Source organism: Cygnus atratus, chromosome 5, assembly GCF_013377495.2.
Source record: "Cygnus atratus isolate AKBS03 ecotype Queensland, Australia chromosome 5, CAtr_DNAZoo_HiC_assembly, whole genome shotgun sequence".
NCBI classification, from domain to species: Eukaryota; Metazoa; Chordata; class Aves; order Anseriformes; family Anatidae; genus Cygnus; species Cygnus atratus.
Window position 1 is genome coordinate 29274007 of NC_066366.1, and position 21867 is coordinate 29295873.

General features: G+C 45.3%; 2 protein-coding genes across 3 annotated transcripts in view; both read right to left on the minus strand.

Annotated features, from left to right (window-relative positions):
* The window catches only part of LOC118244500 (cytochrome c oxidase assembly protein COX16 homolog, mitochondrial), a 44129-nt gene extending 43429 nt beyond the window's left edge, over nucleotides 1-700 (minus strand). The window contains exon 1 of one of the 2 annotated variants that reach the window (XM_035539538.2): nucleotides 186-206. In XM_035539538.2, coding sequence (XP_035395431.1) covers nucleotides 186-191 — 6 coding nt within the window. In that variant the 5' untranslated portion in view covers nucleotides 192-206. Of the gene's footprint in view, nucleotides 1-185; nucleotides 207-564 lie in introns of those variants that run through there. The other variant, XM_035539536.2, reaches the window with a different exon arrangement.
* Nucleotides 701-5872: 5172 nt separating this feature from the next.
* LOC118244497 (deubiquitinase DESI2-like) overlaps nucleotides 5873-21867 on the minus strand; it is a 60237-nt gene continuing 44242 nt past the window's right edge. The window contains exons 4-6 of the mRNA XM_035539534.2: nucleotides 21444-21537; nucleotides 20259-20400; nucleotides 5873-6157 (exon numbers count right to left, since the gene is read on the minus strand). Coding sequence (XP_035395427.1) covers nucleotides 5915-6157; nucleotides 20259-20400; nucleotides 21444-21537 — 479 coding nt within the window. The 3' untranslated portion in view covers nucleotides 5873-5914. The remainder of the gene's footprint in view (nucleotides 6158-20258; nucleotides 20401-21443; nucleotides 21538-21867) is intronic.

Consider the following 21867-nt stretch of genomic DNA (forward strand, 5'->3'; position numbering starts at 1 on the left):
GGCTGATGCAAAAGATTCATACAGCTGTGTCATTATCACATTACCTTGTTGGGGTTTTTTGACCTGTTTTCATTTCTCACAAATGTCTTTATCATTATTTTACAAAACGTTACTTGAGCGTGTCCAATTGCATGAGCATTTCCACTTAAAGCTCCTACCCTGGACACCTCTGGAATGGCACTTACTTGCATCGCTGAAATAAACAGCCTCAAACCGCTTAATCCTTTTAACTCTAAAAAGCGCCACTGCCTTTCTCTGGACCTCCCCACTTTTCAGAGGTGTGCTGCGGGAGATTTAAGGAGGATCTCGTTCATTTACCTAAAACAACTATAAAAACATCAGAACTACCCTTTGCTCTACTCTTCTTCCACCTTGAAAGCCGCTTACTTTCTCTTTTAAGAATCGCACATGCGGAAACGGAGTGGGGGGCTGCATACAACGCACCCACTGCCTGCCTGCCTGCCTGCCTGCCTCCCTCCCTCCCTCACCCTCCGCACCCCCGGCCCCTCGGGCCGCCCGTAGCCCGCCGCCAGGCGCCTCCCCGCCGCCCCCCGCTCTGCTCACCAACAGGGGGACGCCGTAGGTCATGGTGCGGCCCCGCCACAGCCGCCGGAGCCGCTCCATGGGCCCCGGCAGCGCCTCCTCCCCTCCGTGTCTGGCGGTTCCGGGCCGCCACAGCGGCTCCCTCCGGCGGCGCAACGCGGCCGCGGCGGCGGAGTTCCGCGGGGAGGCTTAAAATGGCGGAGCCGTGCCCCTGCTGCGGTTCCCGTTGCTGTGCCGTGTGAATGCACCGCGTCGTTGTCTGAGGGAAACTGCATGCGTGAGGGGCAGTTTGGTCTCTCTTCCAGGACTGTGGACGTTCAAAGTTACTCGTTGCAGCATAGTCCTTAGGGAGAGGTGAAAGCACTGTCCCCAAAACTGCAGCAAACCCGAGCTTCGCCCTGAATTACCCTGCTGAAATGCAATTCCCTTTGGGTGTGTATGGCAGAGGAGCTTGCCCTCGCTAAAGACACCTTTGAAGTTGCAAAAATGAGTAAACATCACAAAACTACAGAGAAAAACTCTCCACACGACCCCGAGGCTGATGAGCAGCTACCGTGTGGCCAGGTGGTTTGTGGCAGGATGTCCCTCGGGAGAAGTTCCCTTCTCGACTCCCAGGGGTGAAACGCAGGAACGTGTTTCTGCAGACAAATCTGCCCCAGTAGGCAGAGGAAAAACCTGCAGCGAATAGTTTGGGAAGGAACAAAAGGCTCGTGTTTCTGTGTAACGAAGAAAAATCCATGTGAAAATCGATAGCTGCTACAGCGTTCCCAGCAGGGAAGCGAGCAGCAGTCCCCCTGCCAGCAAGGTGAGGACTGCCTTTTCTCGCCTGCAGGGCTGGAGGTACTGCACCGTGGAAGATTTAGCACTGCATATGTACACACTTTGTAAGGACTTCCACCAATACAGATTTGTAAGGGTCACAATCCCCTCTGAGCACACCTGTCTGTGTGGTGTTGAATGTGTGAAAAAGCCCTTCAGCGAGGGGATTTGATTCAAATTCTCGGCATTTTTCTGTGTTCTGCACTTCCTTTTGGGCTTCTGCAGGACATTTGGAAAGTGGCTTGGCCTAGGCTAAGTGGACCTCAAAAACAAAACGTGCCACTTTGCAGAATGATGATTAAATGCTGACTAGTGCAAAGGAATGACTAGTTCACTGAATATCAGCAAACGTGGCGATTTTACTGCCATCTCAAAAGCCAGCCTGTGGAGCTGAGATCAGGAGCGTTTCAGGAAAGCAGGTGGCATGGAGAGACAAAGAGCTTCCATAGTTTACAAGTGGGGTACCAGGGAAAGCAGGACAGCAGGAAACATTGCCATTCAGATTGGTAAGCACTGAGGGCACCGCTGAATTTAAACTTATACAGCTTCTACCCTCCCCAGTGAGACATACTAATATTCACTCAGTGGATGACCACTACATAGCCAGCTGAATCTTACTTACAACAAAAGACAAGTCAGCTCAACACTGTTAAGGAAAATGTGTAAACCCCAATAGGTTCCGTAGGTGAATACACGTCTTCTTTCCTGCGGGCTTTCTTCTGTGATTTTGGACTTACAATCAAATCTCATTGATTACACAGTCCTCAGGGTCTGGCTGTTAGCTGTGTCTTTCATTTTGTTTCCCAAGGAGATAAAACTACCATGATCATACTGCCAATTTTCCTCCACTGTGATCCCTTATCCCAATCATATTGCACTCCCAGAAACTTTTAAATCCGATCAAAACAAAGCTGGATACAGCAGCATTAATGGATCATCTACTGAGGTTTAGAACCAGCAGTCATTCATTCCTGGTAGCAATTTAATGTGTTCCACCATCCCCTCAAACACCTGAATTCCAGAAATGCTGACTTTTGTCTGGGAGTGAAGAGAGCAAAAGAACAGGCCTGTGTTCATCTCTGGGCTGCGTTCAGATTGGGATGAAGTCATCACAGAGCACTCCTATCAGCACTGGGATAGATCTGAAATTAAGAGAATTGCTATTGTAGATACAGAAGTGCTGAGAAGAGCGGTTATTACTTACCTCATTTCTCTTACTGTAGCTTTCCATAAAAGCAGTTTGTCTTGTAACTCTAATACTACAGCATTAGGCTAACCTTACCTTCATTATTACTGTCTCACCTGAGGACTATTAGTTCTCTGCTAGAGAAGTAACCCTCAGCTGCTGATGCCCACATGCAGCGTTGGTGCCCTCCCTTTCCAGCTTCAAAAAGGGCACAAAAATTCCTGGCAGTAAGTAGAAGGGTTAACAGTCTGTGCTGGTGCCATTGGGTGCTCTTGTCAAGACTCATAAGTTGCTCTTTGTTTTCACTGATAATTGCTGATATCTAAAATTTTTCCATGGTGTTATAATCTAAAACAGTCAGAGAAAGTAAATATGAAACTAAATGCAAATATTATATAATTACATAATAATAGCAATAATTCTGTGTTAAGAAGGATAAGACGAGTGCTTAAACCAAACATGCTGTGCTAGAGATGAGCAGTAAATTAGACTTAAAAATGTTTTCATTTTTAATAATCTAAAATGCTGTTAAATTACAGAGATAAAGCTATCACCAATATATATTTTATTTCCACAGTGTGCCTTTGTTCTTGACATTGTTGGTCAATCACCTTGAACAGAGAGGGGTGGGGAGGAACCTTTTTGAAGACTAGAATATATTCTGGTTTTGAATTATGACAGAGGTTTCATTTTTTTTTTCAGTTATGACAGAGGCCTCCTTGTTATGACCCCGACTGCCATAAACAGACTGACAAACATAAAAGTAGATAAACAAACATCTGTTTTTTATGACACTGACAGCTCTTCCCAAGTGTTACTCCCAACACTTCAAGCACATAGTCATGTCCCCAGGAAGGTTGAGTGCAGCTTTCTTGTCTGTGTTACAGTACAGCCAGTTAAACATTTTACTTTGTGAAATACTGTGAGAGGGTTTTCCTCATGAAACGTGCCGCTTTCCTCATGAAACGTGCGTGAAGTTTTACATGGAGCTCAGGTGCTGAATGGAAACCCAAGGGCTGGCTGGCTGGCTGGCGCCACGTCAGGAACGAGGCGTTTCTGACTGCAGTTTCCCTGGCCTGCATGGAAGCTCTGGAAAAGCCTTTTCGCACTTCCCTCCAGAGAAGGACTTTAAAAAGAGATTTGAAAATTCACTGCACGTACTGTGCTGCTGGCTATTGGCAGGCACCCTGCGAACTTCAGAAAAATGGAGCTTGCGCTGCTGGTTTAGGCTACAGTGACCATGACTCCAGGGGAAGAGAGTACACAACAGTACATTGTGTAATGTTTCTGGGCAGCAGGATGGAGAATAGGATAGAAATCTTATTAAACATCCCTGGACGAGCCAGGGTAATCAAGATTGGTGCTGGATTGGATACCAGGAGCTGCAGAATTGCTCACAATGCAGTGTTGGCTGTGAGTAGCCAAGGTTAGTAAGGAACATGACTTTAGTTCAGTACAGAACTTGCAGCAATTTGTTCAGATGATAAAAATGAGAGGTGTGTTGTAAAAGGTTTGTTGCCCAAACACACACACATCACTCCAGGAAGCAGTGGAGTGAGACCATCCTGTGCATTGTATTTCCATACGATACATCTCACCAAAGCCTCTTTCTTCATGAAGAGTGTGCACATGTAACAAACCATTAAGCACTGCCCGTGCAGACACAATGTACAGCATAGCCAGCCATGAAAGCACACACTTCTGTATACCTGAGCTAAAGAAACAGATAGTTGGACTTAGCACACTCTTGGTCTTACAGCAACCAATGAAAGGAGACAACCCATCTTAAGCGCTTGTAGGTTTTTTTGGGTGGAGGGAGGAAGTCCTGACTTGGTAGCAGCTGTTGAGAACAGCATTTCTAAAACGGAAACCTTCTGTCAACCCTGGGCCTATTCCTTTTTCATCCTCCTTTGTGTGGCCAAGAGGAGCTAAAAGGGAGAAAGTGGGGTCTGGATTTCCCCTTTGATGGTCTCCCACATTATCTGAATAGAACTCCTAGTGAGGTAACTGAGTGCAAGAGTTGGCGTATGTGTCCTTTTCTCCCTCCTCAGCTTCCTTGTCAGCCATCAGAATGAGCAGAAAAACATCCAAAGACCAGATTTTTGCCAAGAGCTGGCCTGGAGAGACTAGTGAGCCAGCTCTGCCCATTTTTCATGCCATTTGAAATAGTGCACACAACAGAAGGCACCATGGTGGCCCATGCATGGGAAGGGTCATCCATGCTTTCCTGATGTGGCCCTAGGTTTCCCCCTCCACCTCCAGAAAGGGAGGAGAAGGAAACACATTGACATTCTTTGGGTTTGCCACTTATTTGTTACCTTCTTGGTTGGCTCTAAAATAGGCTGGGAAAGGGCGGCTTGGGAGACACCTTTTAGGTCTCATGAGTGCAGAACAAGCTGAAAGAAGTACTGATCTTCCCAGCAGATTCCTTCTCCTCACCTTACTGCTCCAGAAGGCCATTTCCCCCAAAGACAGCCAGCAACCATCAGCTAGGAGACAGATTTGCCAGCCTGGGGAAAGGGAAAAAGAGGAAACCAGGAACACTGCCTAGAAATAGGGGAACTGAGAGGAGTCTGTGCCAAAAAGCACCAATATGGTCAACAGTCATCTCTGCACCTACTTAGCAGCTGCCTTTAAGCACTAGCCCCATCCTTTTTTTGACCCCAAAGAAAAGCCACAGTAACACATTCATTTTCTAGGTTCTCTTTGTTATTATTTTCAAGAGCAGGACTGTCATTCGAGCTCTTAAACTTGAGTACTGAAAACTGGTGTTTGTAGAACAGCAGCACCTTTCATTTGTCCTTCACGTGAGTTAGAAACCTGATAATTACAAAAGGGATGGGGCTGAGTGGAGCTTGTTGCTGGTCTAAGAGATGAAGTTGAGTTCTGGCTCTGCCTCCTTCACTGGGTGTGGGCAGGAAATTTGCCATTTGGGAATGGCAACCCCAGCCAAAATAGAGTGGAGGCTGCTGGGCTCAAGTGGGTGGGGGAAGAGATAAAAAGATAAAATTGCTCCAGAGGAGGAACGTCACAGTATGGTGCCCCCCGCTCCTACATGTGCTCTCGTGCCTGAGAGAGCCAGCAGTTCTGCATGGATCGAGGAGCATGAGGATCCCAGGAGGAAAATCCAGCTTAGTTGCCACACTCCTCAGCTCAGTGTTGGAGTTCACAATTGTTTTGGCAAACAACTGTCATGGCAGCCCTTTGAAAAGGGTCTGAAGCTTCTCCTCCTCAGTAGCAGGGGTCTTCCTTCCCCTGCGTTGTCAGGTGAAGAAAAGAGAGAAACCAAGGTGTGTGAAAGGGTGAGTGAGGAAGAAATAGTACACGAGAGAGGAGAATGTTATTAGAGAGCATACTGGGCACAGCTTAGACCCGGGTATGCCTACAGGTTCGCGAGGTGCCTGAGGCTGAGGGGGCGGCGGAGGTGGAGGGGGACTCCTCATCCGTTGTGTCCCCCTGCTCCTCCTTGTGAAGCCCGAGGCTGATGTGGCTCTGCAGGGCTGCCGGGGTCAGCCACTCCTTGGGGAGGCAGCTCTGGAGGAAGGGGATGCAGGAGCTGAAGTAGGCCAGGCGGTTCACCCAGCGGGGGATCTCCTTCCCGCACAGGATCTGTGGAGCAAACCAAACAAGAGCGTGGTTAATAGTACCCAAACACATCTGTGGTGGTAGCGTCACCTCCATCTGCACCATCACCTCAGCTGGTGTGCTCCCCATTGCTCTGAAGAGACCCGTTTGAATGCAGGGAGCATCCTCTACAGCCAAAACCAGCTCTAATTGCAAACGACAGCACGCAGCGACTTCTCAACACACACACAACCCTGACAGCCATAGCCCGTATCAGCATCTGAGCAGTGACTGGGGAAAACAGCTCATGGCCCTCAACATCTTCGGCCAGCCTGTTCTCCAGGCAGTCCATGGATTAAAGGACAGGCCTACTACTGCCCCTCAATCAAGACAATGACACTCATTTTTAAAATTGTTCAGAAATTTTGGAAAAAGATTTAAGCTGTTGCTGGGCACACTCTAGGAATCGAGAAGCTGAGCCTGACTAGGCGGATCTCCAGAGATGCCTGAGAAGCTGCTCTTCCTGCTCACTTTTCTTCCTTGTGCCGACACACCGGGTCAGTCCGGTTACAATACCTAAGGGTCCTTTTCCTATTGTCATGTTACCCTTTAATTTCTCCTTGCATAGCATTTCCTAAATGCGGGGAAGAGATCTACAAATGTAAAAACACTAGCTTCTCATTAGGTCTGTGTTTCATCATACATGCTGCTGGCCCCAACTTGGGTTACACTCTGCTAGCACAGACGCTTTTTCTAAGTCGTATCATATTCAGCACAATAAAACACCTTGCTGCATACCACAGACCCTTCCTTCTGCTGCATTTGACCACATATACATACAGGTGCCAGATTTTAGTAGCAGTATCTGGCTTAGGCCACATAAGGAAAATTTCCCTTTGCATTTCACCATTTCCCCTAGCAGACACAGAAGAGACACCTGGAACTTACCAGCCTCAAGGATCTGTCCTTGGTAAATACACTGCCTGCGCACCTCTACACCAGCATGCTAGAGCCTGAGGTCTGTGGCAGGTCATACTACCTGAATTCTCCTTCCCACCCAGCACTGTCTCCAAGACAGATTTTGAGGAAATGCCACCCCACAGACCTCGTTCCGTACTTTACGTGGATTAGTGCTTCCAGGGCTGTCCACGCTGCACCTTCTGCGAATACTAAGCTCCTTTCATTTCTCTCCCACCTTCTTCCTGTCTAAAACTACACTTAATTTAATACCAATTACTGCAAAAAATAAGAGGTTGTTTGTCTCTAATCCACTAAAGAGCTTATTTGGCGAGATGTCTGTTATTGACAGTAGAAATGCAGGAACTTAGAGGTTTCAAGGGATTTGTCAGGGAGCAGCACTGGAGCAGTTGCAAATAGGATAGGCCATACTGCTGGACAGGTCTTAGGACTGATGGCCATCTGGTCCTTCAAGAGTACTTTGGTCTGGCCAGAACAATCTAAGCTCCAATCCGGCAGTCACCTTGAGTATAAGGAAATCAGCTTACTCCAACAGCGTGGAATTTCCAGTAAGGCGCAGAGAAGGCAGCAAACCTGTGATCATGCTAATTTGACTGTGGAACTAACTTTATTTTGACATGCATTGTTTAAAAAAATCAATGTGTGAAAATGAAGACATTGTCATTAGGCATCAGAGAACGAGCAGAACCATTTGGCTTCTTAAATTATTTTCAGGTACAGACTCCTGTTCTTTACTCAATGCCCTGTAAATTACAAGGGTAATCAAGGACTTCTAATTCAGTTCTTAATGGTGCTGCATTTTACTTAACCTCAGACACAGCCATATGAATCTGTATTTTTGATATTTTTTTTTTTTTATCTGTGGACAGTTCCTTCACTAGCAATTCTTTATCCCCATCTGGATTCCTGGTTTCCATTGCTAGAACTACTGCCTGAATCAATAAGCACAGGCACTCTCTACCTGCATTTAAGATTCATTCATAGAAAATTTGCTGATCTATTTGATTTTCTCATCAGACGCCTCTGATCATTTTCATAAGAATACTGCTGAATTTTTAAAACTGTATTCAATATCTTCTACTCGAACATTGAACTTGAGCCAAAACCAACAAATGCAGCAGAATTGCCTCTAGATTTTGTAGCATTTCTCTTTCTTCCTGCCCAGGAACTCAGGCAACATATTGCCAGTGTAGAAAGTGACTCAGTTCAGACTCCTTGTGATGCATGCATACATGTGAATTTAGTTCTCAAGCAACCATAGGTCTTACTAAAGATTTCTCCCCCTCAGATATTAATAGAAAAACAAAAACAGGGTATGATTCTTCAGAAAATGAGCAGAAACGATAGAACGGAACAAGGTAAGACTGCTTGAAAGGGAAATACAGCTTTAAAATTTGTCTTTCTTTCCTAAGCAGATTCCCTAGCAAATGAAATAGCACTTCCAAATGTGGAAGTGGTGCTGAAACATTTGCTGTTTGTTTATGGGAACTTCATCACCCAGAATGAATCAGTGAGGCCAGGAGGAGCCATAAAAAGAACTGAGAGATGTGTGGGCATCATGACATCAATCAGCAAAGGGCTGTTTGTGAAGCTTAAGGATAATGATAAAGTCAAAGTGGTTTCCCTTTCCTCAGTCATGTTTGCCCTTGTCTCTTGTCAGCAAAGCCTAGTTACTATTCCACAGCAAAACACAACGCTCAACAGGAGCAAAAGGGCAACTGCAGGGAACTCCACTAACACTATAACCTTCTCCTCTGTTTTCAGCTCCTTGCCATAGAGTGTGTCATGCTAGATCATCCAGCCGTACTTGGCTCATGGAGAAGCATCAAGTAAGCCTGACTGTGATGGGATTGAGCCAACCGAACTTAAATAAAACAACACAAGTAAGATGAAGTGGGTGTTTTCCAACTGTGTATGAATCCAAAGAAAAATTACTGCAGCTCTTTAAGGCAATTCTCAACTGAAAACCACACACTGGAATGATGATAAACTTACAGAACCCTTTTACCATCCACTGTTTCCACAAGAATATATATATTTTTTTAAGGTTCTTGGAAATTTGGCATTTTAGAGTTTTTTCTTGCCTGACAACCAAGTTGTTTTTTCTCTTTTGAGAGGGGTAAACTTCCCTGTGATGGGTCATGTAGCTGTCCTGTCAAACTTAGCAGATAAGCTGCTGTGGGTCAGAAATCACTTGTCCTGGCCATCTGTTGTGGTTTAGCCCGGCTGGCAGCCAAACACCACACAGCCGTTCGCTCACCCTCCCCCCTCCCTCTCCGGGATGGGGGAGAGAAACGGGAAAGTGAAGCCTGTGAGTTGAGATAAGGACAGTTTATTAAGACAGGGAAAATAATAACAATAATAATAATAATAATAATAGTAATAATGTGTACAAAGTGATGCACAATGCAATTGCTCACCACCCGTTGACCGATGCCCAGCCTATCCCCGAGCAGCCGGCCCCCCCACCCCGGCTAGCCACCCCTATATATTGTTCAGCATGACGCCAGATGGGATGGAATACCCCTTTGGCCAGTTTGGGTCAGCTGTCCTGGGTCTGTCCCCTCCCAGCTCCTGCTGCACCCCCAGCCTGCTCGCTAGCAGGACAGAGCGAGAAGCTGAAAAGTCCTTGGCTTGGTGTAAGCACTGCTCTACAACAATTAAAACATCAGCATGTTATCAGCGCTCTTCTCATCCTAATCCAAAACATAGCACCCTGCCAGCTACTAGGAGGAAAATTAACTCTGTCCTACCTGAAACCAGGACACCATCCTATCAAATTGTCCTGCTACCATCCCTTTCAGAAATACCCAGTGGCCACTCCAGAAAACCTACCACAGCTACAGCAGAGCCTGAGCTTTGACACCTGAATAAAGCACAGCTGAGCCTCTTGGTATGCAGCTGACTGGAGAAGGAACTTTAAAGAAACAACCAGAGCCACAGAAGGGCTAAGCTTATGTGAGATGCAAGCCTGAAATGTAGCTCAGGGGTTGTAGCTTACCTGAGGCATATAAGTGCTTGGGTTGGGCAACCCTGAGTAGTACAGGAGAGGCTGGACTATGAGCAGCAAACCTCAGGCCATTCACGGTTTCCCTAAGCTCTGCAGACCTCCTGTGAATATTGTCCAGCTATCATTGCTGAGCGTAGCTCTTCCTCATCTTCCTGCTCTGTGAGGTGCCTGAAGGCGAGTTATTCCACCCACCCCACAGAGACAGCCAGCCACTGCCACAGACTGAAATCCAGCCCCGGGACAGCGGGTGCAGCTTCTGCTTGCTGGCCGAGACCAGTCCCCACTTCAGGCAGAAGCCCCCGCGCAGGCTGCGTGTACTCACAGCTTCCACTGAGCGGCACCTTGTGACTGCCAGCCAGGGCTCCCACAGCTGCAGCTGCTCCTGGGGACTGCACAGGAGCTGCAGGGGACTCCGCAGATGCAGCTGGGTCAAACGGAAGCAGCAGTTCAGACATCCGTGGCTGAAGCCAAATGTGAGGGAGAAACGGGACCCGGCAGTTCGGGTGCTATTTCTGCACAGCTGTCAAATCCACACCGGGATTTCAACTCATCAAGAAGCAGCTCGTTTAGGGTGTAAAAAGAGCCTCTGAGCATCTTTAGCCATGCCATTTGGCAGTAAACAGACCCTAGTTAAAACATACAAACAGCCCCAGGTGTAAGGACTGTAACTCATGACCCTTCCCTCCCTTAAGTGCCCTAAGAGCTAGGATTTATTTCTCAGCAAGACCTTACAGTTCCGTGTAAAGATTTACCTTGAGCAGGAGAGCATTTAGCAGCTGGGAAACGCGGGTTTGTATGCCATCCAGCTACCGAAGAAGCTGAGTCTTCTGCCTTACAGAGAACAATGCAATCAGCCTGCTGTTATCCTCCTCTGTCTTCTCTTTTGAGACAGGGAGAAGGTATGTGCCGCGTTCTGTGAATGCTATTAAAATATACTAGACATAATCTGAGGTAGCTTAATGGACTGAGCCCCTTCCAAAAGAGGGTGAATGGCTGATTAGTTGTGGATCCTAAAAGAAAACGCACAAATACAATAAGTTCAGTACTGTGCTGGATTGTGCAAATTGGGGCAAATTCAGGCCATGCATAGAAGTCTAGGTCAACACACTTCGGTATATGTTTTTTTAAGTGAGCCCTTCCAGAGGCACCATGCAATACTCTGATCCATGAAAATCAAGCTGTGCAGAGGCAACGTTACATTCCTCAAGCAATGCGTGCTAATTACTTCAGTCCTTGTCATGGTGCTGAGGCTCTGAGAGTTCAGCACTGAACATCTGCTCAGCCACCCACGGCTACTTCCCCTCAGCAGCCCTGCTTAGAATGAGGTGGCGGCCACACAGGGCACGTATCCATGGAGCTGCTGTACAGTGTTCCCTTGGCACATCTCAGAGAATGCAAAGGGGCTTACTGCTGCCTGAGGGAGTCCAACACACATCCCACAGCACTTCAGGAGCAAAGCCTTCAGGGTCCAAGGGGAATCTTTCCAGTGTTTGCTCCTCTAAGGCCTAGACAACACAGCATAGACGACGCTTATCTGAATTTCAGAATAAGGCCATTAGATACAAACCAGCACACCTGCCCAGGCAAAGCTCGCAGGCTGCACTATGGCAGCCAGACGCATGTGTAAAAAGAGAAACATTGCAATGCAATCAAATTAGTACTTGGAGACACATGGAATAAACCGTTAACCCAATGCAGGAGGACACCTTTGCCCAGTGCTCACAGAGCTGAGGAAATCTGTGTGTCTCAGCAGGGAACATACCTCTAGCTCTGCCCTGCAAATGTGACTGTGTGACATCTAATGGACCACATTTAGGGCAGAATTACAAGAGGCATCACTGATTTGCTGTGTACCAACACTGCAGCATGGCCAAATGCCTCTGGGCGTGAAAGTGCTTGTAACCAGCACTTCTAAGTACAGCCAGCAGGATGACAAGGTAGGCAGCAAGCAGCCTCCTAACAGATGACCATTTCAGCAGCGCTGAGTGTAATTAAGTTGGGCTTGTAACTGATATTTAAAATACTGCAAACAACTGTGATTCATTTCTATTATCATGATGGCATGGAAAGGAACTCTCTTTTCCTAGCAGGTGCTGCTTCAAGGCCAGTGGCTGAGAACCGCTGTTACCCAGTATGATCATCCATATGTTATGATATAACACAGATATACATATATATATACACACACACGTGTTATGGCTGTCCTGAACACGACCAGGCCAACCCACATCCACAGAGTGATGGACATGAGCAGCATCCTTTTTTCCTGAATAGCTAATCAAGAAAATCCTGTGTTTCAGTCTCAGTCTGAAGCCTTGTTTTCTTACCTCAGTAAGCAACTTGTTTACGAGGATGGAGAGACAATGAGAAGAGAGAATACAGGAACCCATAGGAACAGGGAAAGACTTTGTCTGGCAGGACTGCTAAGCAAAAGCTTCTAGTCTCGAAAGCCTATCAACACTCTTAGTTCATTTACACCTATGACACTTTTCATTTATCAACAGGCATTGGTGAAAAGGACAAGGTTTTTCCTTGCCAGCTTTATTTGTGTGAAGGAGGCATGTCCTCAGCATTTGTGCGCGCACACAGACTCAAAGGGTTCACGATGGTGTGCCTAGAGAAGAACTCCCCAGAGAGTATGAACTAACTTGGCTCCAAGCTATTATGCTTATTTATAACAGGGTAGGCCACAGGGCATTTGGTTTGGAAAGACAACTGCAAAAATAAAGCAAATAAAGCAAAATAGGTGGTGCAAATCCCCCACATTTACAACAGTCCCAGGAAGCTTAAAATGTTGGTTGTTTTGTTTTTCTGTTTCGTTGTTGTTGTTTTTTTTCCCTCCACTCTTAAAGTATCTTCACATTTAATCTAAAGTGATCGATCTACCTGAAAAAAGGGAAAACCTGAAATAACTGCAGAGACACATGTGGCAAAACCAGACCATTTTCAAAAAATTGGAATGATGTGCTAAGAACTTGCTATTTTGGGGGGTTGATTTCTTTTTCCAATTATTTGCCACCTCACGCTATTCCCCTGCACAAGTAGGTAGATAGAGGAAAGAGGATGGACTGAGAGACCTGGAAGATGCATGCAGGATTTATTCCATTAACCCTTTTTGTTGGGCTGGAATACCCTTTCAGGGTAGCAAGGCTAGAAAGGGTAATGATGGAAGAAGAAATGTATACTTTTATACTAGCCTTCATTCCAAGGACTCCCCAAATACTTCACAAATTTCAACTAATACACAAACCACACTTAGAAATCTCATTTTGCCACTACAGAGAAGCTCTATCTGTAATACCATTTAGCAGATTACTAACAGTATACACTTGTGCATATTTACAGGCAGAATTGAGAGAAAAATGACATCCATCTGAAACCATGAGGATAATTTATGGGTGCAGGATGTCTTTATTAATAAGCTGCTTCTGGATGTAAATGGTATTTAAGAAACAGAAAAGCAAGACAGCCTGTTCCCCAAAGAGCTAGCGACATTCAAAGGCTACTTGAATGAAGCATGTCTTTCCATCAGCTTTCCTGAAGACTGGCTCAGGTGCCAGGAAACAAAGGTTTCCTAATGTTCTTTCATAGCCCATGGTTGCTTTTCAGTTGGTTGGTTTGTTCATTTCTGTCCCTCTTTCCTGTCTGTTTGGAGCGCTCTGTCCCCTGCCAATAACAGACTAGCACATACACTTTTGTGCAACAAAACACCCATCTCCTCCTCATAACAGAGGCAACTGAAAAGCAACTGTTGACTAAGGAAAACATGAGTATCGCTTCGCTCCTTAGGATCTGCTGAAAACTGGTTTATAAAAGCTTCTGTTGCTTTCAACTGCGACACAAATGCCTCCTGAAGTTCCCTTCTCTGATGTTTAATCCCTTCTCTCTGAGCTTTCAGGCTAAGGAAAGCTTCCTAGTTTTTAATAACATTACAAGAGCTCACGTGTGTCTGGGGATGGACCTGGAAAGCTTTAGGGCTGAATTATTCATTGCGATTAAAAAGCTGCCCTCGTTTGGTCCTTGACTCAGCAAACCTGCCTTTCTCAGCAAATTTGCTGAAAGTCAAACTACTTTAAGGAAAGCAAGATTCTGGTGCAAGTCTATTATATGCTGCCAGTTTTGCCTTGGCTGAAAAAGGACAAGTAACCAGCCATGGAGAAAAGATGTGTCGGCTACCATCTCATGTCACTTCAAGCACAGCCCCACGGCAAGTGGGGAAGTAAAGAAAGATGACTCCCTTCTGCCAAGGCTCCAACCACAATTGTTGAGTCTGGATACAAAGCATTTGGCTATGTCCATAATCCCCGTCCAATAGGGGCCAGGCTCACCTAGGATGCTAAAGAATTCTCCAAGGCTGACCTAAGCAACCTGAGATACTTAGGAGATTCTCTTGCCCTCCTGTGTTGAAGACAAATAGGCCAAGCTCACTTCATTAGTCCCCAGGACTACTTCCCAAGGCCACTTCAGCTAAAGAACACCACCTCCAGTTCCCCCAAACATCTTTCTCTCTGGAAACTTCTACAAATTCTACCACTTCAATACGAGCTTCTAAAACCACAAGCACCTTAATTCTGATTTAGGCCGCTCTCTTTTCCTCCTGGAATGTGTTATTTCCTTGTTCATGTAAATAATTAGAGTAGGACAGTTCCCACAGGAGAGGCTGAGGGACACACCCTTCTCCAGAACATCTTGCAGCTGATATTCTGGAGAGTTTTTTGCTGGAATGCAGAAGAGAAGGTAAATAAATCTTTGGTCTAACTTGCTCTCCCATACCCCAGCGAGCTTCTCTTTATCCAGGAAGCTTGTGGTTAAGTCTTTATCCTAGTTCAGCTCTAACAATTAGCTCTGTGAGGATGTCTTCTGGGAAAAATATTTTCCCAGATGGCATCTCTGAGCACAGTCCTCTGGATCCAATCCTTTGGATGAAGAAATGCTGATCAATAAGGAAACAGATCCTTTGATATTTAAAGGAGTAAAGGGTTGAAAAGGATCCATGAGTACAAAAGAAAGCCGGAGGAGATACCTGTTTTCCTTGAGGGTTTGTAATCCCTCAAATCCAAGTGATCTATCCCAAGTTTATGATTCTCTGACATACACAGGTCAGAAAGAAATCATTCCCCTTTCAAGAACAGGAAGAGAAGAAATGATAAAATAATAAAATCTTCTGTCTCTGCTATCCTCAGGTAAAGTTCCAACATCAATAATCTTTAAGGTGAGTCAAATCTGTACCTCTCAATTCATTTCCTAATTATGATGAGCATCGACTTTTATCTTGCCAAAAGGGCCCATACGACCTACTGACTTTATTGCTGTTCTACAGGTGGCAATTGGAATAAGAGAGGTTATCTTCCCTGGTGCTCACAGAAGCCTCGCTTCTTTGATAATTGCGTGCCATGTGTCCTATTGCAAGGTGCTAAACAATTTATTTAAATAGCAAACATTACAGTTGCTTGGCAGTAATCACATTGGTGAAGGGAGAAGGAGTGGTTTCCTTGAGTCATTCCACTTATCCTCCAGTTCTGGTACCGATTCAAAGGTGTTTTTCTCCCTTCCCATGGTGGTTTGCCCTTTTCTGAGACATGCTGTAGCAACTGTCATCACTCTGGTAGGAACAGGGCTCCATAGCTTATCTAAGATGGGAAACTTCAGAAGCATGGAAGATTGCTGGTGGGAAGTCAAATGAGTCATCTTCTGTTTGTGAATGGGCTAAGCAGCAGAAGCTTTCTCTGAGACTTTAAGTCACAGCAACAGTGTCCTGTGGAATATCACCAGACTGGAGAAGAACCTGGAAGGAGAAAACGTTCATCCTGCTTCCGATCCTCCAGTTATGGCTGTTTTCTCTAAAGATGTCCTTGGGCACCATACACTCTCCATATGCCTACACATGAACAGGGCTCATTATTATTTGCCCCCATTTGAAGCCCCTGACAGTCAACCTTTCACCTCTACATGTATTTGGGAGTACAGCTTGTGCCCATATGCTTTTGCCTTACCTAGTATCTGCCTTCCACAAGTCCAAATTGTATTTAAGAGTTACAGAGTAATCAAGAGCCATGCTCCGCACTGAAAAAAGAGCTCTCTGGCAGCAATTTCACAGTTCTCAATATCTGTGTGCATCTACCTTTATCTATGCCCAAAGAACAGGCTTGGTGATAGTATAATTGCATCTCTTTCTCAGCACCCCAAACACACTATTCACAGCAAACTTCCTTGCTTCCTGCTGCTGCAGTAACAAGTGCTCTTGAAAAGCAATGGCATGGTTGCAACCTCAAGCCTGCAGGTCCTTCCTTCCAGACCAGGCATTACTTTGAGTTTGGCTTTCTTCTGAAAGCGCAACTATATTCCTTTCCCTTTACATCTGCATTACAGAAATTTGTAACTTCTGTCCTTGTTCTGAAAACCAGGAAACTTAACAAATCACATTATGGAAAGGACTAATTATTTTAGCCTCTCTTTTTATTTTTAAAGGCTTTTTTTTCCTAATGTTTAATAGCCAATATTTTTCCATCTGGGAGAGTTTAAATAGCCTCTTTCATCAGCCAGGGCAACTCATAAAGAACATATTTATTTTGCTGTTCCGTGAAGGCCATTTGTATGTATTGCTGGAATTGTTAGGAACACAGTGACTTAACAACAGATGATCAAACAGAAGGACTTCACCCAGTATTGATGTGGTCCTAACTGCGTTCTCCCCACACACATAATATTATCAGAATGCTAAAATCCCTGCTGTGTGCCTGCTGCATCACCTCCCTGAAGTGCCTGGAATACTGACACACAGCAAGGCACAGAAGCTCAGAACAGCATGGAAAGCTTGGGCTTGGCTGCTGGTGGCCTGATTTTTCTTTGCAGAAATCATAGGCATAAGTCCCCTAAAAGGAATGCCCATCCTCCTGGACAGTTTCTTCAGAGAGCATGGTACTGATACTGCTTGATTTTGGTGACTGTCAACATAAGCAACATGAAATGAACAAGCTCCTTATAGGCAAGTTGCTAATTCCAGCTTGATGAACCTCTTCATTTTAACCCACAAGCAATTTGCTTAAGTGGTTTTATAAAAATGGGTACCACGGGACCATGTAGCAGCAGTCAGAGTGGCTGAAACAACACTAACTAGATTTTCACTAATTAGATCAAGCTCCCTCACCTTCCCACACTGACAGATTGTGAGGGTAAAGGGAGACCGCCAAGGGGTATTAAGTGGTGTGTGTATCAACTACCTTAAATTGAAGCCAGGTACATACACAGGGAGTGCATCTAATTTCTCTCTGATGACTAACCACCAGGAAATTCTGCATTGTGTTACAGCAGAACCTCCTTCAAAACTGTAGCGAAGATGGTATGCAGCACTTACTGGGCAGAGATTTACAATCTGGGGTAGTTCTTCACTTCTTAAACATTCTAAAGTTCCCTGATGAGGAAATACTTCTCAGAAAATCCACAGGAAAAGATTCTTGATCACACACAGCACGTTCACTGAATCACACTCTAAGAAAGCTTTCTCCACGGAACAGCATCAGAGAAATTCAAGTCTGAACTTCTGCTGCTGAAACCATGGCACTCTCAGTTTTCTTTCCACAGGAGTTGCTTTGTTAATAGATCCATCCAGCTTTGATCCAGTCACTGCACGTTAGAAGGCCATGGGGAACTGGCAAAGTGGGGAAGAGATCTAAGTCTTGAGCGAGTCCAAACACGCTTTGCAGTCTGCAGCAGCGAGAAAGGAAAATTCAGAGCTAAGTACCAGCAAGGGAGTAACAAAGCCCCTTGTAACTCACAAGTGAGCGTGGGCAGGAAAATCAGAAGGCCCAGAAAGGATGTGTGGAATTGTAGGGAGAGGCTCAAGCACCACAGTGGCATATAACAGCACAGCTAAATGAGTTTTTTCCAAAGGTAAGTATCAAGAAAAAGGCAAGCCCAGTGGTTGAGTAGAGCTTATTTGCCTGTGCTGGACCTGCTGCCGTCCAGGAATTTTTCAAGATGCATGGCTAAGTGTTCATGACATAGGTCTGGACATCCCCTAACCATTAACATAGTCAGTCTGCTTTGCCTGCTTAGACACCAAGTTTTATAACTGTTAAAGACAACAACTGCCAGTTACCATGGTGAGACCTGAAGCATCGTTATATTAAACGTGAATTTAACAGAATAACTGTCCGTAGGCAGAAGTAGATGAAAGATTTTAGATATATGTTCTATTTGCTGAGAAAATACTATTAAAAAGGACAAGAAAACAGAAACTTTGAAAGCAAAGTCCTACTCCTGTGACTTCAAGCAGTCCGTGTGAGGATGAGGAGCCTGGCCTACAGGTGTCCTGTATGGATATGAATTAGCAAGCCCGCAGCCCAGCGAGGAAGTTAGGAAGGTCAGGCACAGCCCTCAAGCACATGGCCGTACAGCCACGTCTCGAGGCTTGCCAGACGCATTTGTGAGAACAACTGAACCCACACATCACCACACGGCTCTCGAGGTCCAACTCTGATAGGGCTTGCTGATATAGAGCAATACAAGCTGCAAGCCAGCTAATTAACCTTCGCAGATGAGAGCTTTTATGAAGAAATTTCAAAGCACTTTTCAAAGGAAGGAGATCATCCAGCACACGAGAGGGGACAGTCAGGCACAAAGCAGGGATGAGACTTGCCTGGCAGTAGTCAGGAGGCTCAGAACAACCTGAAGTCACCACACTGCTTGTGCTCCAGGGCAGACTTATTCTGCAAAACAAAGCTTCTAACAGCCTTTCTTTTAAGTCTTTGAATACTTTTTCCCCGTTTTCTGCTTTTAGGTACCACATAACATGGCTGTGCATAAATAGATACTAATTATTATTATTGCTGGTTCACAGATGAAGAGTCTGCAGGAAAGGACAATACAAACACTAAGCAGATTAGTCTCAGAATTGGTCTCAGAGCACAAATCTCAGTTCTTTTTTCTACCCTCTATGGTGACACATACCTTGAGTGCCACACATTGTGTAGTCAATGCATTCTGCTCGCTTTTAACAGCCAAAGGCTGTACCTTACAGCTCTACATGGCGGGGATCTGAGCAGTCTAATCTGGGGAGGAAGGACAGGGACAGTGCTTGGGTTTTGTTTGTTTTTAATGGGAACTACAACAACAAAAGAAAGTACCAAGGCTGTAAAGTTAATCAAGCATTCAGATGTTGGGAAAGGAGAATAGAAACTTCCATTGCATTCAGCTCAAACAGGTTTTGTCTTAACAGATTTCCAATGGTCTTTCTCCACATGGAGGAGATTCTATCCTTGCATTTGCCGTAAAATGCCTATGGAAGACACAGGAACAGTGGCATTTTTTTGTTGTTGTTGGTGGTGGTTTTGTTTGATTTTGTTTTGTTAAATGGAAGGTCACTTGCATTTCCTTCTTTTCATTTCTTTTCTGGCACTGGGTCAAGATCCCAAATACAGATTTACATAAGTGCTGAAATACACATACCTTAATGGAAACATGCTTTAAACATCTCAGCTGGGGACAGGATGGAAGGCAGCTTTCCCCCAAAATAATATATTTGTCAATTCAAAAATTAAATAATCAATATCTCAAATTAGGAAAGAGGGTAAATTTGCATTTCTCTGTGCTTCAATTATCTCTGAAGAGAAATAACAGCTCTGTTAAAATTCACAGCATTTTTGGGAACATGGAAATATGTAAGCACCAAAGACAGCTATGAGAAAAATCAATACTTTTTGGTAAAATGAGTTTTAGATGGTGCACATTAAATAAGGAAAAGGAACACTCACTTCCTGAACACCACAACATTTTGCTAGCAGAACACCGAGAAGCCTCTTTTATTCCTTTTCACATCATATAAGGTTCTTTATGTTCTTGCTATTAAAACGATGCACATCTGCATACAAGCCAGGTTTGCCTTTCCAATTCCTGCTCAGCAGCCTGTTCAGTGAGCCACAATGCAGGCAGTCCAAATTTTACCCCCAGTTTAGACCAAACCTGTGACAAACCTGATGCATCTCCATCTCCTAACCCCGTCATTTTGAACAGCAACTGGTTTTCAAAAATATTAAGAGCAGAGACAGGAGAGCTGACTACTGACTCTGAAGTGGCAGGCTGTGCTGATCCTAGCTCCCCTTCTGTAAGCACTACTACAAATCTGAAGCAGCAAAAAAAATAGGAGATAGTTGTGCCCACCTCAGCCAGAGCCGCAGAGAAGTGATTACAGTTCTTGTGCATCAGATGGTACGCGTTGCCTTTGTACTCCTTGCCCAGTTCTTCCATAATCTTATCCACATCTTCTTCTGTGAAGTCTGTGGTGCCCAAGGCAATGGATTCTCTAGTTAAAAACAAAATACAACACAAAACATGGAAAGCTACAGTGTAGAGAGTGATACATACCCAGGGAAAAGAAAAGAAAAAGCAATGGCAAGAAGGCCAGGTGTAAGACACGGGCATGAATATCTGGGGCTATCAGAGAGACCCTTACTAACAAAATGGTATACTAATATCCTCAGGTTTATCTACAAAGCTGGTTACAGCACAGGACCAGTCCTGAGAGCCTCCTGCTCACACCAGGGAAGTCTCAGCTCTACTGGTCTGCTTGCTTCCCACTCTGCCCACAGCCCCTCTGCAGAAGCTTTCAGTAGGACAGAGGAGATGCTTTTCCCTTGATGGAGAGGCTTTCCACAGCATGGGCCAGGAAGAAGCGGACATAGTTTTATGCATAAACATATTGTTTCTCCCAGTACTCACTCAATAGTGTTCATTCTTCTAGAAGTCCCCATCATCCCTCAATGTAAACTGGCAGTCTGCGAAGGGCAAGTCCCATCTGCCACGGGCAGTTCCTTGAACCACAGCCCCAAAGCCTGAACATCTTGAACAGCACCTTAATGAAGTATCCTCTCAGTTTCCTCTAGCAGTTGGCCTGTCCTTTGTGATAGTGTAGCAATAAACCCAGGAGATGACTTGTCATACTCCGTGCGATATCCATAAATAGGTGATGCTCGTGAAAAGACAAGCTTTCTGTTCCCCTCTGCACTGGCTCTGCATAACACACAGTTACTCCCATTCTTGCTGACAGATGAAACCAGGAGCACAGAAAGCAAAGAAAATGGGAAGAGAGAACTACATTCATTTGTAAGGCATTTGTATACATTTAAACTCTGCCAAACACAGTTCAGCACTGCTCCCTGTCTGCTGTACACCCTTTAATCTGCCTTCAGAACCCCCGCAGGGCTGCCTTTGAACCAGGATCATGTAAAGGAGGCAGTGAGGGTGCTAATGAGAGGGAGAGGGGGACCCAGAGGAGAGGACTTCCCCTCTCCCTCTAGTAACTGTCATTGTAGGGGGAGCAGGGAAGACGTATAAAAGGGCCCTTACTTGAATTTAAAGGTCTCGCCAAGCTCTACCGCGCTGCCAGGTGTGATCTCGAAAATCCCACTGAAAGGGTAGGGATGCCCTCCATAGGCAAACTCTGACAAGGAAAGAAACAGACTGTGAGCAATGGAATGAACGCTGTGTCAGGAAAAAGTCTATGGCAGCTGTCTGCATGGCTCAGCATCAGCACCAGGGGCTGGGCTATTGCTAAAGTCAGCCTCAGCCAGACTCCAAAAGCCAGTTTCTCTGTCCAGGTACCTATCAGCCCGACGATGCTCTCACAGCCTCAGCTCCAGAGCAGGCTCCATCAATGCTAATACTAGTGGTTGCACAGCTAATTAGCAGTTAGTACTGCTAATCTACTCCTCAGCACCAGGAAAGCTCTCCAGGTCTGTCTCTGTGCCTATAAAGGCCAGTGGAAAGTTCT